We start from the raw sequence: 19,126 nt of genomic DNA, 5'->3' as shown, positions 1-19,126 counted from the left end.
AACTGGGTCACGTGGGTTTAAAAACTAGGTCAGTAGATCTAAAAATAGAAAAACCTTGTGACCTCTCTAGAGGCCATATTTTTCATGAGATCTTCATGAATATTGGTCAGAATGTTTACCTTGATGATATCTAAGTCAAGTTCGAAACTGGGTCACGTGGGGTCAAGAACTAGGTCAGTAGGTCTAAAAATAGAAAAACCTTGTGACCTCTCTAGAGGCAATATTTCTCAATGGATCTTCAAGAAAATTGGTGAGAATGTTCAGCTTGATGATATCTAGGTCAGATTCGTAACTGGGTCATGTGCGGTCAAAAACTAGGTCAGTAGGTCGAAAAATAGAAAAACCTTGTGGCCTCTCTAGAGGCCATATTTTTCATGAGATCTTCATGAAAATTGGTGAGAATGTTCACCTTGATGATATCTAGGTCAAATTTAAAAGTGGGTCACGTGCCTTCAAAAACTAGGTCATTAGGTCAAATAATAGAAAAACCTTGTGACCTCTCTAGAGGCCATATTTTTCAATGGATCTTCATGAAAATTGGTCAGAATGTTTTATCTTGATGATATCTAGGTCACATGTGCTCAAAAACTAGGTCACTATGTCAAATAATAGAAATAACGACGTCATACTCAGTTCAACACTGGGTCATGTGGGGATAGGTGAGCGATTCAGGACCATCATGGTCCTCATGTTACTCTTGTCCGCACTCTAATTCAAACATTTCTCATCTGATCTTCACCAAACTTGAACAAAATGTGTTTGACCATGAGACCTCGGCCAAGTTCGATAACTGGCCAAATCGGTCCAGGCATTTTGGAGTTACGGCCCTTGAATTATCGAAAAATTGGCAGTTTTACTCTTGTCCGCACTCTAAGTCGAACATTTCTCATCCGATCTTCACCAAACTTGAACAAAATGTGTTTGATTATGAGACCTCGGCCAGGTGTGATTATTAGCCAAATCGGTCTAGGCATTTTGGAGTTACGGCCCTTGAATTACCGAAAAATCCGCCTTTTTACTCTTGTCCGCTCTCTAAATCCAACATTTCTCATCCGATCTTCACTAAACTTGAACAAAATGGGTTTGGCCATAAGACCTTAGCCAAGTTCGATAACTAGCCAAATCCACCCAAGCACTTTTGATTTATGGCCCTTGAATTACTGATTGGATCCACTCATCCAGACCATATAATTGGATCCACTCGTCTAAACCATCTAAAGAAACTAGACATTTTACATAGGGGCAGTTGTGGGAGACATGCGCTTTTCTCAAAAGCATCTCTAGTTTTGTGATTTGTGTGTTATATCATAGTAAAATCAAGATAGTTCCCCTTTCCTCATGAATCAAAATGTTTCCATGAAGATAGTTCACCTTTTTCCCCATGAATCAAAATGTTTCCATGAAGATAGTTCACCTTTTTCCCATGAATTACAATGTATCCAGGAAGACAGTTCACCTTTCCCAATGAATCAGATGTTGGCACAGTATTTTATTCTTACAGCCAGGTTAGATGTTGGAAATGAGGACCTAGTCATAAAATTGAAAACGCAGCTTAGAGAGACACATCAGGAACTGGAAGATACGAGGCAAATACTAGATAAACAGACAAAGGCGGGTGATGTCTTTCAAGAAGAGGTATAACAGATTCTGAGATAGAAATGCATTCTGCTTAATTTTTAGGAAATGGTGGTCCAGTTGTTGAGTTGTCTGCTGGGAGGTCATTTGTTCAGACTTTACTGGGGTTACAACTTCACACCTCCTCTGGTTTTTCACTAAAAGCAGAGAGAAGAGTGTAGTCATATAAGCTGCAATGTTTCTTCACAATTTAGCAAACTTTCGTTAGTGGGAACTGAACCTTGAGAATATTTTTGTAATGTTAAGTTAAATTTATGAGGTTTCATGGATCCTGTGTTCTGTATATGCCTAGTTTGATATGTATGGCTCTATCTGTGTTTGCTGTTTTTGTTGTGCTCTGTGCTTCTGTGAAATCTGCCCTAACCTTATATTTTTTTCCATTCCATACCAACAAATCTTACTAGCCAGCTCACAGAATTGTTTAAAAAAATGGCATTGAATTGTTCTTTCATTTAAAACAACCAATTCAGATAAAATAAAAAAGCAGCTTTTGTGTGAATTAAACAGCAGTTAGTACTTACTTTTCTGTATTCCAGACTGCAATAGTACTAGCCCTTATCCTGCTACATTTCTAAAATGGACTTGTCCATCTTTCAATTTGGACAGTATCATTAACTGTTTAAAGGGGTGCTTACCTAAAAGATACTGACTGAATAGCGAACAGTTCATGCCAATCATGATCAGACTGCATGGATGTGTAGGCTGATCATGATCTACACTGGTCGCAAAGGCAGAATCAATCATTTCCAGCATGATAAGGGCTAGTATTTGAAAATCCTCAAATAATGTAGCAGTAGAAGTGTATTAAATTCTTTAAGTTTTTCATTTCTTTATCTAAGTTTATTATTTCAGATAAAGAATCTACAAGAAACTGTTCAGAAAGAGTGTGAAGAGAGATTTGAACTTACTGAAGCTCTGAGTGCTGCAAAAGAGGAGCTCTTACAGCTAAAAAAACCTGCAGGTTTGATATTTTTTACATGACTTGTACTTCAGATACATTTAGATTTTTTACTGTATCAGTAGAGACTCTTAAAGGGGCACAACTCCAGTTTTACATAAATAAAAAAAAATAATTTTTTTTAAAGCACTCTCATTTTGTTATTTATAGAAAATAAAGGCTAAAACTTTTGGACTGCTAGGATTCAAGGCAGTTATTGTTAATAAAACACCGGATTTATCTATAAAATATACAAACAATATATCCCTACTATTATTTCCACTGTAGAAATGTTTTGAAAATAAAATGAATTAGCTGGGTTTTTTTTATCAGATTCATATGTTGAGTTGTGGCTGTGGTATTTTAAGATTTTGCCATCTGTTAAAGAACTTGATATTGTTGTGCAGAACTGTAGACATGCCCCTTTAAAACACAGATTTAAGGTCGTTTTCTGAACTAGCGAAATAGCTTGACTAACAATGGTAAATGGTTGCTAGTTGAAACATGTGGTGCATATTAATTCATTTTTGTTCTGTCTACTTTTTTGCTATGGTATTTTCCGTGCGTTATTGTTAATCTGTCAGTTCTTAGTCTGATAGTACATAAGTTCAAGTATTAAGGCTAATGACTGTTGATAAATATAGGCTCTGATGATTTATAATAGCTAGTGTAATATTAGCAGTAAAATAAAAAGAAATATATTTGTGTTAATTAAATCTTCAAGTTCAATATAATCTATTCTAGCATAGTTATATGTGTACTCATATTGGTCAGATTACATTTACTGATCTATCATGATAATTTTATCTTTTTTTCATAGATTTTTTTTCATGGTTGATAAATTGGTATTATAAATGCAAAAACCTTAAAATTTTGTATATAATGCCATTTTACTTACTGTGAAATCATTGAATTTCATGGGCATGGAATTTTGTGGTTTTGGTCTAAAACAGCAATACTGTAGGGAAATGAATTCCTGGATTTCAACTTTTGAACATAAAATGAATGGGAATTTTACTTGTTCGTTGGAACTGAATTTCATGGATTGACTCAACCACAAAATCCATGAAAATTAGTCCCCCACAAATATTAATGATTTCAGAGTATTCCTGGAAAAAATGCAAGATGTATATGTTTGACTTAAAATGTTGAAGTTTGTCTTTTCTCTCTGCATACTATTTATATTTTTGAGAAAAATATTTTTGGATTTATTGTACTAAACATGTTGGTTTGGATTTATCCAGGAAATCAATCACAAAATAGTGGTAAGTGCAATCTAACGTTCACCTTAATTTCTTTCCCAAACCTTTTGGTTTTTTTGCTAATTTTCTAGTATATCTTCCGTTTTGCTTACATTTTTTAGCTCACCTGAGCCAAAGGCTCATGGTGAGCTTTTGTGACCGGTCAATGTCCGGCGTCCATTGTGAGTCGTGCGGTGTCAGTCGTCCATCGTGTGTCCGTCAACATTTTCTAAAAAAATCTTCTTCTTGAAAACCACTAGGCAGAATTACACCAAACTTCACAGAAATGATCCTTGGGTGGCCCCCTTTCAAAATTGTTAAAAGAATTTCATTCCATGCAGAACTCTGGTTGCCATGGCTACCGAAAGGAAAAACTTTAAAAATCTTCTTGTCCACAACCACAGGGCCTAGGGCTTTGATATGTGGTGTGTAGCATCATCTAGTGGTCCTCTACCAAAATTGTTCAAATTATCCCCCTAGGGTTAAATATGGCCCCGCCCCGGAGTCACATGTTTTATATAGACTTATATAGGGAAAACTTTGAAAATCTTTTTGTACAAAACCACATGGCCTAGGGCTTTGATATTTGGTATGTTACTAAGCATCATCTAGTGGTCCTCTACCAAGGTTGTTCAAATTATCCCCCTAGGGTCAAATATGGCCCCGCCCCGGGGGTCACATGGTTTATATAGACTTATATAGGGAAAACTTTGAAAATCTTCTTGTACAAAACCAGATGGCTTAGGGCTTTGATATTTGGTATGTAGCATCATCTAGTGGTCCTCTACCAAGACTGTTCAAACTATCCCCCTTGGGTCAAATTTGGCCCTGCCCCGGGGGTCCCAAGTTTCACATAGACTTATATAGGGAAAAAAAGTTTAAAAATCTTCTTGTCTGAAACCACAACACTTAGACCTTTGATATTTGGTTTGTAGCATTGTCTTTTGGTCCTCAACCAAAATTGTTCAAATTGTACCCATTGGGTGAAAAGAGGCCCTGCCCTGGAGGTCCCAAGTTTTATGTAGACTTATATAGGAAAAAGCTTTAAAAATCTTCTTGTCTGAAACCATATGACCTAGGCTTTTGATATTTGGTATGATGCATTGTCTAGTAGTCCTCTACCAAAATTATTCAAATTATGCCCCTCGGGTTAAAAGAGGCCCCACCCTGGGGTCACTTAGTTATTATGTGAGTTATATAGGAAAAATACTTTAATAAATCATATGATCCTATTTCCAAGACCGTTTAATTATAATTACCTGATGACCCCAAGTAATATGATGGCACTTGACTGTGACCTTGACCTACAGACCTACTTTCTTGTTTTTTAAGATACAGCCTTGAAATTTTGATGAAATACACAGTTTTGCACACAAATCGTAAAACTGAATTTCATTGACCTTAATGTGACCTACTGACTTTCTTAAAATTTTTATCATTAGTTTGACATTTGAAACATGTAGCTCATATTACTCAGGTGAGCGATCCAGGGTCATCATGACCCTCTTGTTTTTAGATTAGATCATTTGAATTGCCATAGTATGCATGTTGTAGTTATCAAAACTTTTCTAAGCAAAAGCATTGGTTACATTGGATACAAGTTATATATCATCAAACAGGACTGACTAAGTATTTTAATGGCGCTCTTCAATGTTTAATACAAAAACGTATTTAAAATTGTAATGAATGTTTCATACTGTTGTTTTCTTTTTCACTTTTAATGCAGTCAGAGATCAGTTTATCCACAATATCCCGAACTATATACATTCTCCTAAAAGATGTCATCCACTATTGGTGACACTACATCGTCACAAACAAATAACTGTCATTGTTGAACAGCAAAATATCCCACTAATTTGTTTGTTTGTGCTGCAACAATGTTTTTTTCTGCAACCTCTTTTACATTTTATTGGCGTAAAGAAATTGTTTACAAAGCGTCCAAATAACACAGATCAGCCGACTGAATGGTCCTGTAATTTTTCCGATAAATTTCAACCTGTTCTGCAGTAACGTATAACCAGTCAGTCAAATCAAGTGTTAAAGTCTCGTACCCGTTCTAGTTATAAGGAAAATGCGATTTTTTACGAATTGGGTATTAGGAATTTTACTTGCGTTTCAGTACGCACACTGTATGAATTCAATTGGGTTTTCTGCAATTTTAATTGCGTAAATACGCAAATACGCAGTTTATCTGGAGCTCTGCAGTACACTAACATTCTTTCCTAGAAGTTATACTGGTGGTAAGCTGTGATTCTGCTGTCATTAGTTCAATTAACTAAAATTACACCTCCAAACATTTGAATTTCTTACACTTTCATCTTCGGCAGTATTTTTTCTGGATAAAATTTTAACAGTTGTATACAGATATAACAGTCACTGAGGATTTTATTTTTTGACTGCTTCTCAGTCAGATTTTCAGCTAGATCATTTAACTTCATTGGCATGAAATTTCAATGTTTCAAACAAGATTATCCTTTTCATCAGGGCTTCAGCTTGTGGCTTTTCAAATGTTAAGAGAAAATATACAGGACTTTCCTTGGTCCATTAGGATTTAAGTAGATGTAAACTGGAATAAAACATTTGCTGAGGATTTCCAAGGGTAAAGAGAAAACATAATAATACGACTTCCTTTGTCCATTGGAGTTCCATTTCACGGATCAAAAGTACCTAGTCCACTTTGAAAACTAAAGATATTACAATATTTGATTTCTCTGGTATAGAAATTCTCTTGAATGGAGAATGAAGGATATGGAATATAAATACTGAAAATTCTCCTAACTGAATTATCAATGGTCTAAGTTTAAGATGCAAAATCTGCAAAAAAACTTTTATCATTTCAGAAGAAGCAAATTAAATTTTCTCGAAAATGATGAAATTAGCCGGCAACTGCAATTTCATATCATTGATTTTCCTCATTCCAGCCTCTATATAAAGAGATGCAAAAAAAAAGCTTTAGCTGGACTATACGAAGTATAAGGAGAGCTATCCTACTCGACCCGGCGTCGGCCTCCCAAACTTGGTTTAAGTTTTTTTACACATTCTCTTTTTTCAATTTATCTCTGTAATTATCTGATGGATTTGATTCAAACTTGAAATAGTTATTAATCATCATCACCCACATCATCTAACATAAGGGCCATAACTCTGGCACCAATTTTTCATGAATTATGCCCCCATTTCACTTAGATTTTCATGTTAAAGTTTTGATGCACTTTCACTCTATCTCTCTTATTACTGAATGGATTTGATTCAAACTTAAAACAGTTGTTCAACATCATCACCCCCATCATATGACACAATTTTTCTTGAATTATGCCCCCATGTTACTTTGAATTTAAGGTTTATTTGGATGCATTTTCAGTGTATCCCAGTTATAATGAATTGCATTTGATTCAAACTTAAAGTAGTTGTTCCACATCATTGCCCACATCATATGACACAAGATGCTTAACTCTTGCACCAATATTTTATTAATTATGCCCCCTTTTTGCTTAGAATATACTTATTTCTTGTTTTGATACACTTTATCTTTACCTCTCTTATAACTTAATAATTCTGACACAAACTCAGGCTATAGTGCAATATCTTCATCTACAGTTGGAGTTATTAAACACTCCAAGACAGCTCCAGTTCCCTCAGATATGCCTAGTTTCACTATCCAGCATTGAAATAGTCGAGCACGCTGTCTGCTGTGACATAGCTCTTGTGTTGTAACGGGTTCGCTTTTTCCATGAATTGTTTTCTCCACAAATCATGGTTTGACGTTTAATCAAATGATTAAATCCGGCTTCTTTGATTTATTTTAGAGATTTGTCCTTTTCCAATATTACATTATTGTCATTTCCTGCATTGAATGGTGCTAAATTTCCAAAATGGTCAAAACTTTAAATGAAGACACAATATGATATTTACAATATTTGGGAAAACTACACTTGTTTATTTTTTGTTGCAATTTTTTTTTTTTTTTTGTGAAATATCATATTTCAGTTGTATTCATTTTGTTTCTGAATATAAGTTTAAAGTTTTCTGTGGTGTTCTACATTTATTAGTTATTTGTTTCAAAAAGTTATTTGTTTCACCATTAAAAATAAGCTCAAAGGATGACGTTGATACTGTACATGAAGTCAGTAATATTTGTGACTAATTTTTGTGGATCATTAATTTTGTAGATCTTTAAATCCACAAAAATCTCAGTGGTCAAATGTAATTTACATTCATTATGCCTTCCACCACACAATTGTATGGGAGACATATTGATTTACTCCAGTCTATGTGTGTGTCTGTCTGTCTCTGTGTGTCTGCTACAAATATTATCCTCACTCTAATTCGAACATTTCTCATCCAATCCTCACCAAACTTGAACAAGATATGTTTGACCATAAGACCTCGACCAGTTTTAATAACTAGCCATTGATTGGCCTGCAAATCAGCCTTTATACTCTTGTCTGCACTCTAAGTCAAATATTCCTCGTCCGATCTTCACCAAACTTCAATAAAATGTGTTTGACCATAATTATGAACACAGCCATGTTTGATAACTAGTCAAATCCATTTAGGCACTTAGGAGTTATAGCCCTTGGATTACAGAAAATTGGCCTTTTTACTCTTGTTCGCACTCTTAGTCAAAAATTTCTCATCTGATCTTCACAAACTTAAACAAAATGTGTTTGGCTATAAGACCTCAGCCAAGTTTGATAACTAGCGAAATAAGTCTAGGCACTATGCGTTATGGCCCTTGAATTATCGATTATCAGTCCTTTTACTCTTGTCCCCCTCTAAATGGAACATTTCTCATCTGATCTTCACCTAACTTGAACCAAATGTTTTTCACCAAAACTCCTTGGCCAAGTTCACTAACAAGCCAAGTCACCCGAGGAACTTTAGAATTATATCCCTTGAATTATCCAAAATCAGCCTTTTTACTCTTCAAAAGTATATTTGTAGTGAGTAAACAGTATAATTATAAAGACTGACTTGGCTATTTAGGTGGTAAGGCAGTTGTGGGAGATATGCGCTTTTCGCAAAAGCAGCTCTAGTTTTATATTAAAAAGTAAAATCCACAAATTCATATCTGATGAAATAATCAGTTTGGTCAAAACTACAAAATTAAATGATTTTTCATTATAACTTGATAAATATGATGTCTGCTCTATTTTTTTTTTCTTTTTTTTTTTTAATAAGTTTTCTAACAGCCATCTCTTTTTTTTCTGATTATCATAGTATGCATTTTTATGAATTATCTCCCCCTTTCACTCAAAAATTTTGGTAAAAATTTCATTAAACTTTCACTCTGTCTCTGTTGTTAATTACTAAATGGCTTTGATTGAAACTTAAAATAGATGTTGCGTTATATGACACAAGGTCCAGTAAACTCTGGTAGAAGTATTCCATGGTTTATAATTATGTCTCCCACCACACAGTGATGTGGGAGACATATTGATCTACTCCAGTCTGTGTGTGTGTCTGTCACAAAGCTTGTCCGTACTCTAAGTCAAACATTTCTCATCCGATCTTCATCAAACTTGAACAAAATGTGTTTACCAATAAGTGCTCGGCCAAGTTTGATAACTGGCCAAATCGCCCCAGGCGCTTCGGAATTATGGCTCTTGAATTACCAAAAAACACTCAGATTTCTTGCGCATTTTTGACCCCAAACTAGTGCTTATACTTTTAAAAGTAGTATATGGGTACTTTTGGTGTCAAAAAAGCACATGCACGTGTGCTCTAAGTAAACAGTATATAAAGACTGACTTACTATTTAGACGATTAGGCAGTCGTGGGAGACATGCACTTTTCTCAAAAGCATCTCTAGTTTGTTTATACTTTTATACTTAGAAATTCTTGTTCATGTTTTGATGCACTTTCACTTTTATTTCTGTTATTAGTCCCCTACAGGTGGAACACCACAGGGGACTATGGGAATGCCCTACGTCCATCAGTCTGTCCACCTATCCATCCGCAAATCTTGATAAACATGGAGTAGTACTGCCCATATTGAATGATTGACCAGTCCATGTTTGAAATTTAGTAGGGTAATGGTTAAACTATTGTCCATGAACATCATCCATATCGGGGGTGGGGGTAACCACTTCAGAGGACTGGTACAGTAGCTCTAGCTTCCTTAGAAAGTATGGAACGCCTTCTGTGTCTTTTTTTGGTAGCTGGAAGACTGTTGTTCTACAGCAACTATGAAACCTGCTACAGTCACATGATGAAAAATTGTATTTGGATTGGCTTTCTGGTGGTTGTGTCAAAATATTTTATCACTTTTAAACTCAAAATGCGAACTATCTCTATACAGAATTTAACCTATTGTTAAAATACTGTGAAATCATTTATATTGGTAGGGTACTAGATTTCTTGGATTTTGAGGTTGAGTCAATTCACAAATTAAATGCAAACAAGAAAAAAATTGAAATCCACAAATTCATTTTCCCCATGAAAAAGTAGTTTGACCAAAACCACAAACTTCTGTGTCCACAAAATTAAATGGTTTCACAGTGTTCTGATACAGATTATCATTTAATATTGATGTTTAATATTTTAATCAATAGTATATACTTCTTTTGCAGTCAGTTGTATGAATGATGTTTATATTTCAGGGTTTAGTTGATTAATGTGACAGATACTTCAACTTTACCTTTTATTCGAGTTTCAGTTTTTTAGCAAAGCAGTAAAAACCTTGTGCTGAACTATTTGACCTAATGAAATGATTCTAAAAGAAAAGAAAATTTAGAAAAATGTATACCATTGAAATCTTTTTTTTGGGGGGGTGGGTGATTGGATTGGGAGTGACTAATTTCTTTTATTTTGTAGTTGTTTGAATACAAGAAATTGTATGCCAACTGGCAAAGAAAAATTCTATTCATTTCATTTTTAAACTTCTTTTAAATTACTAAACTCCCTGCAAAAAAGCCATTCTGTGTGAAAGCCAGTAAAATTGAGTTATTTCTCAGTATGATTATTTAGAAAGCCAGTATGTTCATAACTAAAGTCATTAAATATTGTAAATACTATTTCTAGGAGAAACAAGTACGATTATTTCATTTTACAAAATGTCTGTCTAAGTATTATTTCTTTTTTTCTGTATGATATATTTGTGTTTCTTGAATATTTTAGGAGGATATATAAGTGGAACTCCACGTCAGCTTACAAATATGTCGCTACCGTCTGATGAACCTCAGCAGTCCAATTCAAGTACCCGCAGGAGTGTTTCGGAACCACAGCCTTTGATAAGTAACAGACCAATTACATCAAAGCCTCATACATATGGGGGTGGAATAAAACGTGAATATACTATAACGAATAGTAATACAATGGTATTCATGGGAGATAGTGCAGGGGGCACAAGGGCCGTTGGCGGAAGTACAAAAAGAACTGGTGGCTCTTTAGCAGAAAATAGACGTAGAATTGCGGCCATACTTGGTCGCAAATGATGAAAAAAGAGATTTAGTTGTGTTAGGTGATATTAAATATTTGTGTCATACTCAATTTTCATATGGTGCAAAAATACATGGAGAAAACCGGTGGACAAAAAACGTGCAAGAAGAATCAAGGAATGGAAAAGTCGTGTTTATAAGATAATGATAGTGATAGTGTATTTTCTCTGAATCTTACAACTAACGTGAATTGTGATAATTTAGCAACAAATGATCTGATAAAAAGTACCTAGCAAAGGTACCATTTGGATGACATGAGGTGTTTACAGTACAAATCTGGCAGGTGTCATAATGCAAGTACATTAATTCACCATTTGCTCAAGGTCACTAGAGGGTTAGCAAATATTCTTGTGTTACCACAGGTTTTGAGGGATCTTAAATAGAAAATATCAGGACAATTTTGACTGCAGATTATATAAACCGCTCGAGTTACAGCCCTTAAGTATTTAGGCAGTTGATGCTCAAATTTGCAGTGTTTTGCTGTAATGCAGATGTTATCTAATATGAAATAACTGTATTTTAGGTATCATGCAGCTGTTGAACTTTAGACTTCCATTGATTTCTGTTGTAGTAGTATTGCAGGAAATGGTGTAATTTTTGGTGATTGAAAAAATAAATCACAAGCTTCTCTTTTACTGAAAACAAAGATTCATCTTCCAGATTTATTGAAATGATTATTTGAAACAGTTGTAATCTCATATGGCTTTTATATTTATTTTGTTTACTGTAAATGCTGTAAATATGAAAAATTTGCATTTTGCAATAGTTCTGGATTTTTCTCCCAGAAATTACCCAATACTTACATGACTGAATTTTATCCAAAGTATTAAATCAAATATCACTGAAATTATTATAGAATTTACTGTTGTAATAATATTGCTAAAATATTCTGACTCCTCTTTTTGGAATATAAGAATAACATGTTAAGCTGTGCAATGTTCTATAATGTGCAGCAAATATCTTGGTCAGGGCTGGCTTTCCATACTTCTGGAACAGTGTCAAAGGTCAAGGAAGGTGTGCATTTATTTTTACAGCAGTCAGGCTGATGAATATTTAAAGGGTTTTCAAGTTTTTGCAAAAGTCTTTCTTGAATTTCTGCCAAAAGTTTGCAGTATGATTTTGTATTTACCACTGAAAAAGTAGATGTATTGTAATTGAGAAAAGTGGCCATTGTTATCATGTTGGGATTTTTTAATTACTAAAAAATATTTTTATGGATATTTTATATTATGAAGGAGTCCATGACTCAAAAGTAAAAGACACAGGGACCAGACTTTTACCATTAGGATTAGCTAAGATATTGTAATTTTTTTAATCCCAGGCCCTTAAGTCAGAAAGTGTAATAGATATGACTAAGCTTTCAAACTTTACACGATGAGTTAAACAACAAATGCAGAGGATTGTTTTAGGGTCATTATACTAAGCATTGAAGATCAAGCTCATGGTTACTTTGAGACTGAAAGTGGTTAAAAGCTGAGACTGGCGAACTTTACGCTATCACATAATTCCTTATTGTGTCCGAGGTCAGTGACTCATTAATCAGAATGACAAGGACACCTACACCCACTCACACCACCAACATTTCAATACAGTCTCTTAAAATTGTTTGTCTCTCATTCCCATTCCTTGCCCCAACCCCACAAACGCACATTAGCTGACAAGTCTGGTTCCTTTTTTTTACAGGCATTATCTATTCAAATTACAAACTTTCTTATGTTGTCCCATTAGACAAAGCACTATAATGTTTCAGTTTATATTTGAGCTGCACCATGAGAAAACCAACATATTGCATTTGTAACCAGCATGGATCCAGACCAGCCTGCGAATCTGTGCAGTCTGATCAAGGTCCATGCTGTTCACTTTCAAAGCCTATTGCAATTAGAAAAACTGTTAGCGAACAGCATGGATGTGCAGGCATGTCTGGATCTATGCTGGGTGCAAATGCACTATGTTGGTTTTCTCGTGGTGTAGATTTTAATTTAGAGCTGACAATTGTATTTTACCAATAATTTGATTTAGTTTTTTCCTCGTGCATATATACATATATGTACACTCTGTAAGACATTGTAAAACATTATCACTTGCAGTGCAGTGAAATAGATGTTAGATCTACATAGACCTAAATGATGGGGGCGACCACATTTTTGGAACCAATTATGCACAAGTATAAAATATGTATTTGCCAATATATTGTTGCTCTTGATATATTTTAGATAGATTTATCTACTCTTAGTTGTGTAGTTTTATACTCTAGAAGATTTCATTTGTAAGAAGTTTCACCACTGTATTAAAATGAGATGCTCCATGAGAAAACCAACATAGGGGGTTTGCGACCAGCATGGATCCAGACGAGCCTGCACATCCATGCAGTCTGGTCAGGATCCATGCTGTTCGCTAACAGTTTCTCCAATTCAAGTAGGCTTTAAAAGCAAACAGCATGGATCCTGCTGGTCGCAAACCCACTATGTTGGTTTTCTCATGGCGCGGCTCAAATGCCTGTTGACATGTCTAGGAATGGAGTTATAGACAACTGGAAATAGAATGATAGCATCCACTGAAAATTTGAATTTCTTTTTGTTTAAAATTGTCTTGTTTTTAAAAAGAAAAATTGGCTTTAGCCCATGACAAGATGTTATTTTAAGAAGTTGATTTTCAGTTTTGGTTTCTCATGGTGTGGCTTTTAAAATCAACAAAAAATCACTGTATGCAAACTACTCATATATGTTCAGTTACAGTCTTTTGTATAATAACAAAATAGTGTAAAAAAATCAAGTCAAAAATCATATACCTCAATCTATGTTTTACTGTAAGAAGTTTAAGTTCTGTATTATTGCAATGACAGGTCGGTTGTGACCAGGAAGCAATATATTTGTGTTTGTTCCATTTTGTATGTTTATCAGTGTACATTTTTTGTACTTCAAACTCTTTTTTGATAAGTTTCTTAAGACAACATTTTAATCTCTAAGAGATTTGTTTATGGAAATTTTCCTTATTTATGAGATATTTTTAGTTAATCTCTATGGAGTAATAATAATGAAGAGCTGTCCTACTATCCTAGGGGGTCTCTGTGGCAGAACTGACTTCAAGTCACCTGCCGAAAGTGCTCAGGGTGATCTATTGTGATTGCTCAAGTTACGTTCGGCGTCCATTTGTCTGTCCACACTTTCACTTTAACAACATCTCCTCCTTAACTACTAGGCCGGTTTTGATGATACTTCATATGGATGTGCCCCATGTGGTTCTGGGACGATCTGTGTATGAGAAGAATTGGAACCACTGCCTTACCCTTGCATGATCGTAAGAGGCCACTAATAGGGTCTTAACACTTGGTTTTGCAGTAACTCTGTAATTTCAGCAGGTGTGCAGAATTTGATTTCATACATCATGTTTTTATTTCGATGTAAAAGATATGTGGAACCAAAATTTGTAGCCCTGTTTGGCGCCATATAACCTATATTGTGTTGGTGTGCCGTAAAACCCAAATAAATAAATCATACGGATGTTTCTTGGATGATTTTCTTTAAACTTTATTCAAGTCTTGAATTCCATACAGAACACTTGTTGCCATGGCAACCGAAATGAAAAACTAAAAAAATCTTCTTGCCCAAAATTGCTATGTGTAGAGCTTCCATATATGGCATGTGACATCATACAATCATCGTTGAGAAGATTATTCAAATTATGCCCCTGGGGTGAAAAGAGGCCCAGCCCGGGGGAATGGGTCACAAGTTTTACATAGACTTATATTATAGCAGAAAACTTCTTGCCTGAAACCACAAGACTAGGCCTTTGATATTTGGTATGTAGCATTTCCTTGTGGTCCTCTACCAAGATTGTTCAAATTATTACCCTGGGGTGAAAAGAGCTTCCCCCCTACTTGGGGGTCCCAAGTTTTACATAGAAGATTTAAAAAATCTTCTTGTCTCATATTGCAAGACCTTTGTAAGCCTTTTGATATTTGGTATGTTGCATTGCATAGTGATCCTCTGCCAAGATTGTTCTAATTATGCACCTGAGATGAAAAGAGGTCCTGCCTCGGGGGTCACTTGTTACATGAGTTATATAGTAAAATTTTTTCAAAAATTACTTACGGTAACCATATTTCCTAGACTGTTTAATTATAGTAACCTGTTGACCCCAAGTAATTAGGGGTCACTTGACTTTAACTTTGATCTACTGACCTACTTTTTTTCTAAGATACAGCTTTGAAATTTGAATGACATATACAGTTTTGCACACCGATCTTAAAACTGACTTTTCAGTGACCATGAATAGGACCTAGTGACCTACTTTCTTGATATTTAAGCATTAGTTTGACATTTGAAACAAGTAGCTCATATTACTCAGGTAATTGGAGCAGTCCGGGGTCATTATGACCCTCTTGTTTATATGTTTCCAGTGCGCTTTTTAAATGTGTCTTAAAGCCGGTATGGCTTGATTTGGGTCAGTATTTTGTGCAGAATATTGTGAAATCATTCAATTTCATGGGCAGTACCACAGCCACAAAAACCACAAAAAATAGTCCCCCATGAATATTTATGATTTCACAGTATTTGCATTACATGTTTCATCCAGCTAACTTTGTGATCATCTTTATCATATTGTTTTCGATTTACAACTCTCTGTGATTATTTGAAATTGCAGAATTTTGAAAGTGAACAAGAATTTGTTTATGAATTGTTGAGTAAATTACTACTTAAAATGTGATAAAATATTATTGAATTTGTTACTTTTGTTGGGTTCTTTTTATTCACCGGCATGGTTAATCAAACTACTTTTCTAGTAGGGACTTCTTTCACTGTGAGGTTGTCTGTGGATGGGCTTGTTTTATGTCTTTCATACTTTACACAAAATGATGGAGGTCTGTACCATTTAGCCGTTAGCCAGCTTGCGGCAATTGATTCTGCCTTTGCGACCAGTGCAGCCTGCACATCATCCATTCCAGCTCAAAGTCAAGGTCACAACTCAAATGTTTAATGCTTCCACCCAACACCATCAATCCTTTCACTATTCATAACAGCAGCAGGGGATAAAGCTGTCTTTCAGACTGCTTTATTATTTTCATCATAATTACAAATGAGCCGTGCCATGGGAAAACCAACATAGTGGCTTTGCGACCAGCATGGATCCAGACCAGCCTGCGCATCCGCGCAGTCTGTTCAGGATCCATGCTGTTCGCTAACAGTTTCTCCAATTCCAATAGGCTTTAAAAGCGAACAGCATGGAGCCTGACCAGACTGCGCGGATGCGCAGGCTGGTCTGGATCCATGCTGGTCGCAAACCCACTATGTTGGTTTTCTCATGGCGCGGCTCATATTATTTTTTATGCTGCTCATCTATTCTTGAAATATGAAGCTGGCTAAAAAATTTCAGGTTTATAGTGTCTATATATTTTCTAAGTTAAAATACCTGCATAAAAGAAATGTACCAATATTATATTAAATGGAATGCTAATTAAAATACCACGGTTTTGATGGTCTAAGAATGCTTGACGTAACTGGTCCTAATTGAATTTTAATAAGAAAAGTATTGGACCAGGTTTAAATATCCTTCAGGGACATCTGAAGTTATTGTAAAATGACCCAACATTGGTAATGGTTTTTTAGCTCACCTGTCACAAAGTGACAAGGTGAGCTTTTGTGATCGCGCGGTGTCCGTCGTCCGTGCGTGCGTGCGTGCGTCAGTCCGTAAACTTTTACCATCAAAAACTAGGTCAGTAGGTCAAATAATAGAAAAACCTTGTGACCTCTCTAGAGGCCATATTTTTCATGGGATCTGTATGAAAGTTGGTCTGAATGTTCATCTTGATGATATCTAGGTCAAGTTCGAAAGTGGGTCACGTGCCTTCAAAAAATAGGTCAGTAGGTCAAATAATAGAAAAACCTTGTGACCTCTCTAAAGGCCATATTTTTAATGGGATCTGTATGAAAGTTGGTCTGAATGTTCATCTTGATGATATCTAGGTCAAGTTCGAAACTGGGTCACGTGCGGTCAAAAACTAGGTCAGTAGGTCTAAAAATAGAAAAACCTTGTGACCTCTCTAGAGGCCATATATTTCATGAGATCTTCATGAAAATTGGTCAGAATGTTCACCTTGATGATATCTAGGTGAAGTTTGAAAGTGGGTCACGTGCCATCAAAAACTAGGTCAGTAGGTCAAATAATAGAAAAACCTTGTGACCTCTCTAAAGGCCATATTTTTCATGGGATCTGTATGAAAGTTGGTCTGAATGTTCATCTTGATGATATCTAGGTCAAGTTCGAAAGTGGGTCACGTGCCGTCAAAAACTAGGTCAGTAGGTCAAATAATAGAAAAACCTTGTGACCTCTCTAAAGGCCATATTTTTCATGGGATCTATATGAAAGTTGGTCTGAATGTTCATCTTGATGATATCTAGGTCAAGTTCGAAACAGGGTCATGTGCGGTCAAAAACTAGGTCAGTAGGTCTAAAAATAGAAAAACCTTGTGACCTCTCTAGAGGCCATACTTATGAATGAATCTCCATAAAAAGTTGGTCAGAATGTTCATCTTGATGATATCTAAGTCAAGTTCGAAAGTGGGTCACGTGCCATCAAAAAGTAGGTCAGTAGGTCAAATAATGAAAAAACGTTGTGACCTCTCTAGAGGCCATATTTTTCTTGGGATCTGTATGAAAGTTGGTCTGAATGTTTATCTTGATGATATATAGGTCAAGTTTGAAACTGGGTCAACTGCGATCAAAAACTAGGTCAGTAGGTCTTGAAATAGAAAAACCTTGTGACCTCTCTAGAGGCCATACCCTTGAATTGATCTTCATGAAAATTGGTCAGAATGTTCACTTTGATGATATCTAGGTCAAGTTTGAAAGTGGGTCACGTGCCTTAAAAAACTAGGTCAGTAGGTCAAATAATAAAAAAACCTTGTGACCTCTCTAGAGGCCATACTTTTCATGGGATCTGTATGAAAGTTGGTCTGAATTTTCATCTTGATGATATCTAGGTCAGGTTTGAAACTGGGTCAACTGCGGTCAAAAACTAGGTCAGTAGGTCTAAAATTAGAAAAATCTTTTGACCTCTCTAGAGGCCATATTTTTCAATGGATCTTCATAAAAATTGATCTGAATGTTCACCTTGATGATATCTAGGTCAGTTTCGAAACTGGGTCACGTACGGTCAAAAACTAGGCCAGTAGGTATAAAAATAGAAAAACCTTGTGACCTCTCTAGAGGCCATATTTTTCATGAGATCTTCATGAAAATTAGTGAGAATGTTCACCTTGATATCTAGGTAAAGTTCAAAACAGGGTCACGTACCTTTGAAAACTAGGTCAATAGGTCAAATAATAGAAAAACCTTGTGACCTCTCTAGAGACCATATTTTTCAATGGATCTTTTGGTCAGAATTTTTATCTTGATAATATCTAGGTCAGGTTCAAAACTGGGTCACATGAGCTCAAAAACTAGGTCACTATGTCAAATAATAGATAAAACGACGTCATACTCAAAACTGGGTCATGTGGGAAGAGGTGAGTGATTCAGGACCATCATGGTCCTCTTGTTTTCATTTTGCTGGTTATAAAGATACTTTGTGGCAATAAGACTTGTAACAACTAGTTTTGCATTTTACAGACCCATCATCATATTCAGAAGGCTTACAATGGTACTTTCCCCCAAATATCGGTAAATAGAATCTATTATTATCCCCCGCCGATGAAATCGTGATGTGGGTATCGTGAAATGGCATCCATCCTTCAGTCCGTCCGTCAGTTCGTCCATCCGCAGCCATTTCTCAGTAACTACGTGGTAGAATTTCATGAAACTTGAAATAAACATGAACCAACATACTGCGATGATGCTCGTCAAGTTTTTTTTGGATTGGTCAATTTCCCTTAGAGT

At 35.5% G+C, this 19,126-nt stretch overlaps 1 protein-coding gene and 1 long non-coding RNA gene across 8 annotated transcripts in view; one reads left to right on the top strand and one right to left on the bottom strand.

Annotated features, from left to right (window-relative positions):
• LOC123527505 (restin homolog) overlaps positions 1 to 15,979 on the top strand; it is an 81,270-nt gene extending 65,291 nt beyond the window's left edge. For 5 of the 6 annotated variants that reach the window (XM_053523465.1, XM_053523468.1, XM_053523467.1 and 2 more), the window contains 4 exons: positions 1,502 to 1,635; positions 2,488 to 2,596; positions 3,817 to 3,837; positions 10,933 to 15,979. In XM_053523465.1, the coding sequence (XP_053379440.1) occupies positions 1,502 to 1,635; positions 2,488 to 2,596; positions 3,817 to 3,837; positions 10,933 to 11,249 (581 nt within the window). In that variant the 3' untranslated portion in view covers positions 11,250 to 15,979. The remainder of the gene's footprint in view (positions 1 to 1,501; positions 1,636 to 2,487; positions 2,597 to 3,816; positions 3,838 to 10,932) is intronic. The other variant, XM_053523466.1, reaches the window with a different exon arrangement.
• Positions 1 to 19,126, bottom strand: part of LOC128548495 (uncharacterized) — a 235,397-nt gene that overhangs the window by 160,122 nt on the left and 56,149 nt on the right. The gene's annotated exons all lie outside the window — the stretch shown is intronic.

Source organism: Mercenaria mercenaria, chromosome 14 (genome assembly GCF_021730395.1).
Source record: "Mercenaria mercenaria strain notata chromosome 14, MADL_Memer_1, whole genome shotgun sequence".
In the NCBI taxonomy this organism is placed as follows: Eukaryota; Metazoa; Mollusca; class Bivalvia; order Venerida; family Veneridae; genus Mercenaria; species Mercenaria mercenaria.
This window is presented reverse-complemented; position numbering and strand designations above follow the sequence as displayed.